Below are 4,271 nucleotides of genomic sequence, written 5' to 3'. Positions count from 1 at the left end.
CAATGTAGCTATTCCTAGAAAACCGTTGAACATGTTAAGAAAGGTAACTGCTTCAGTCTATGTATGGAAATTTATCTTGAGTTACCTCTCTTCCTTAAGGTATATTTATAGTTGTATAATCATCGGTTTACACTGTTTAAACGCAACTTTGAACCTTCATTAATGAATCGATGTACTTTCTTTTTTGAGTGGATAAAAAATGGTTTCGTCTAAAAATAAAGCTAGTTCATTTAACAAAATTGTGCATGCATGTGGATATTCGTTTAACCTCACACCACATCTCTTCTAAATATTCTAAATATAGCACATCCATATTCCTAGAAAATGGCTTCTAGGTAGTACAATGAGTATATAAGTTTACCGCTTATCGAATGTTTGTTCATTTAAAGTCAAAGCAGCGTTTGAGCGAACTGGCTAATACATTCAAACTGTGAATAAGTTCATTTGAAATACAAGAGGGCAAATAAATGTGAATAAATACAAGATATGTGGAGAATTTAAACGCGGACTTTCTGTTTGTGTTAAAGTGGATGTTTCAATGAGATAAAGTCCATGGGTGTTTCTACACCATTAGTTGTTATTTATCCAATAACCCCCATGGCCGTGAAAGACAGCATCCGAGGAATGCACTGTGCAGAATGCCAACTCAAATGTAACTGTCTCTCATCCATTTGGATCCATGACTTCGGGACGTCTGGACACAAACGTCTGCAACAGGCGCCAGCGTCTACAGCGTCAACGCAGAAAGCGGCCAGACGCAAAGGGGACAGTTATTATTGTGAAAAGGATTTATCCCGGACACTAAGTGCTGTTGGATCTCTACAAGAGGGGTGTTTCTATTTTCCGGATATAAGCAGTTCTCAGGCAAAAGCGATGTTGAGGTATTGTGACGTTGGTACGTTTTTTATACGTGACAGTTCAGATTCTAGGTATTTATTCACGTTGAGCGTCAGTACAAAACGGGGACCTACGAGTATTCGAATTCTTTATGAACATGGAATGTTTTCTTTAGATGCCGACGAGAAGTCCAGAAACCATTTACCAAAGTTCGATGCGATTTTAAACTTAATTGATTATTACGTTCGCCAAAGTTCGTCGAAAACCTCTGACAAGTGCCGATTTTTGGACACTAGAGGGAAAAAGGATTTACCAATTATTATATCCAAACCAAAATTGAGTGATGTTCCATCCTTGAAGCATCTTTGTCGGACCGCAATAATTCGCTCTCTTCCGGTCGCAAGTCCGCTAGGGGTCACCTCAGTCTCGGGTCGTCTTCCGTTGCCAAAACTTCTTCATAGCTACATCAAAGATTACCCTTTTGTGTATTGAAAGTTTCTCGGAAAATGTGGCACCGTTAAAATAGCAAAACGCGGTTGGAGGCGCAGCAGACGACTACGTTTTGCGTCAGCATGAATGGATCGAAGATCGTTGTGGTTCGAGGTGGATTCTAACGAGGAGTGAACAAGAGAATGAATTGAGTGGGGGAACGGTTCGGGAGAGGTTAAGTGTGAAGTATTAGTAGTCCCACAAGGTGTGCAAACTTTAAATCGCCTACCTCAACTCTTCGCACTAACTGACCTATAGTTTACGTACACAAAACTTTGCTTTTACATTAAAATGTTTATAACACGCTGTTAAGGTGTACATGTACCTCGCTCAGGAAACATGCACTTTGTCATATTTATTTATGTGTTATTTATTTAATTGTCTTATTAATGCTTTATTAAAATTGATGACATGCTAAAGATTTTGTGTGAATTCATTTAATTTCTCGAGCTAATTTTAGTAACCAGGTGTTAATTTCGAACAAAATAGCGGATTTTCCGAAATCGAGACCAGCAAGATGCACGAAGTGAACTGAAATACCGCCATCGTTAGGGATTAATGTATGTCTCTGGATTCATATTTACCCCGTTTGGGTTTGGTCAACAAAATTATCTAGGACTCCTCAACGTTAACCCATTTATGCCTAGCGTCTAGAAAAGAAGCCTTTGCAAACAGCGTAGACCCAGATGAGACGCCGCATGATGCGGCGTCTCATCAGGGTCTGCGCTGTTTGCTTCAAGGCATTTCTGTAAGAAATATTCTTAATATAGAAAAAAGTATGCTAGAAATCCCTAATTTTTGAAATAAATTGATCCAATTTAGAAGGATGGGAGAGTCCACTAGGCATAAATGAGTTAAAGTAAGTCAATGGTTGATTTACCTGCCCACGAGGCCGACTCATTTAGATTCACATGTTGGTGCATTATAAGCATATTCGGGATATAATTGTAATTGAATTGATCTTTACTGTTTATGCAATTTTACCGCAAATAAATCTACACTTGCTATTTAAAAAAATAAAACTGCAGTGCTCACAAACGATTTAATGAAGATATCGTGATTTAATTTAGATGCAAAACGATTAATAGGATGATGTCCCATTTACATTAAGATAACACAATTTTGCCTTGAGCTATATCTGCAAGTCTAAGATATCGTTGATCAAACCGAATGTCGAGCTTAAGGAAAAACTCGTTTGAAGCTTGATTTGATCAAAAGCAAAATATTGAACCGAAAAATAAACAGTAAAACATTTGGGCAGTGCTTTGTGATAAAGGTGTTTAATGCATGTGCGTAAAGTGTCGTCCAATAGTAGCATGTGCAATCCGCACAGGCTAACCAGAGACAACACTTTCCGCCTAATCTGCATTTTTGCTAAGAAGATACTTTCTTTTAACAGAAAATATAATTCAAGCGGAAAGTGTCGTCCCTGATTAGCCTGTGCGGACTTCACATGCTAATCAATTCATTAAATCGGTCACCAAACTAATTTGATATTTAGGGCAATAATTTATCTTAAAAAATAAAAACCGTTATGTTCACAGAAAAATTCTTAGTTCAAACAAAACTGATTGATCCTGATTTCATAAAATTGAATGAACCCGCTGTATTTTCTGAAAACAACAGCACACAAGTCAGTATTGGTCAAATAACTCTAATAACATAACATAATGTATAATTATGGGTAACTATGAAGTGGTCAGTTGGTGGTCATTAGATGGTCTTTGGAAGCCTGTTAAGACTGTGATATGCTTTTTAATATATCAAAAGTACATGACTGTTCTGAAATTTGGACATACGCTTTCAGAAAATGGTGAAATCTCCCATCTATCTCAAACAGTAACTGGCTTTCGAGTGATTATCAATGCACGATTTATCGCAAATTCGTATGTTTAAAGATTCTTTAAAATCTTATTATTTTTAAAGAAGGATCCGTAAAAAGGGTTGAAAAAGTTGTGGTTCATTAAATAACGTTTGGCAAATGGATCTTATTTTAAAGATTTAGGTTGGAAAATTTCATATTATTTTGAAAATAAACGTGTAACAAATGAATTTCATTTTTAAGAAAAACGTGGGAAAATGGGTTTCAATCCAAACAAAACCCTAAGCATAAAGGTGAGATCATTTCTGCACGACTTGCACATATTGTCATTTGTATTTTTCGTGAAGGGACCGCGTCCAGTTCTTGAAATATTCAGATCCTTATTTCTTCCCACGCACAGTTTGCGTTACCTCTGTTACAAATGAGAGCATACTTAACCGGCGTTTGTGAGAAAACGTGATCGATGTGAAAAATTAAAGTACACAAAGACGGAAGTAAATCGTATAATTGTTATAATGACGAACGTAAGTGAAGGGTAAATAAAGTACAGTAAAGTAGCGAGTGATTATCACCGCCTAGACATAATGGGCTTCATATCTCTTGAAAATATCATTCGAAACCAATGGAAAGTAGTATCATTCAATTTAATTTCCGCGTTCGTTTTTGTGTGATTTAAATGAATTGCGTAAAAAGACGTGTCGCGATAAAAACACAAAAAAGATGAAACTGGTAAGATTAAAACATGAAACCACGAAACGTACTGTAACTTTATCAAAGCCTATCAGTTCTTTTTGTTGTAAAGTTATATCGAAGTGAAAATTGTGGAAAACATAATTTAGCGCAATATACAGTGATACAATATATTTTACTCTTTTTTTACCGGATTAAGTTTGGGTAGTTTTGTTTATTTCAATAACCTTTGATGGATTGGCTATTAACCGATTGAATTGACATGCCTGTAAAATGTCGTCTTCACTACATGCTGACTTTAAAGTAACCAATGCTGTCGTAAGTAAAATCAAAGCGCTGAAGGCACTGCAGTTGTTCGCTGTTGTCGTCCTTGATTATCTTGTGCGCATTGCACAGGCTAATCATTGTGCACAGGCTAATCTTATTTAACGTA

The 4,271-nt window shown here is 36.5% G+C and overlaps 1 protein-coding gene across 1 annotated transcript; it reads left to right on the top strand.

Moving 5' to 3' along the window:
- Positions 1-373: 373 nt before the first annotated feature.
- On the top strand, positions 374-1,745 carry LOC127851460 (suppressor of cytokine signaling 2-like). The gene has a single exon (XM_052385247.1). The coding sequence runs from the start codon at positions 553-555 to the stop codon at positions 1,327-1,329; it is 777 nt and encodes a 258-aa protein (XP_052241207.1). The 5' UTR covers positions 374-552; the 3' UTR covers positions 1,330-1,745.
- The last annotated feature ends 2,526 nt before the right edge of the window (positions 1,746-4,271 follow it).

This window comes from Dreissena polymorpha, chromosome 11, assembly GCF_020536995.1.
Source record: "Dreissena polymorpha isolate Duluth1 chromosome 11, UMN_Dpol_1.0, whole genome shotgun sequence".
NCBI lineage: Eukaryota > Metazoa > Mollusca > Bivalvia > Myida > Dreissenidae > Dreissena > Dreissena polymorpha.
The sequence above is the reverse complement of the archived record's forward strand: the minus strand, read 5'-3'. Positions and strand labels throughout refer to the sequence as shown.

Coding starts and splice junctions, on each gene's coding strand:
- LOC127851460 (XM_052385247.1), top strand. CDS start 553: ATGGGTGTTTCTACACCATTAGTTGTTATTTATCCAATAACCCCCATG.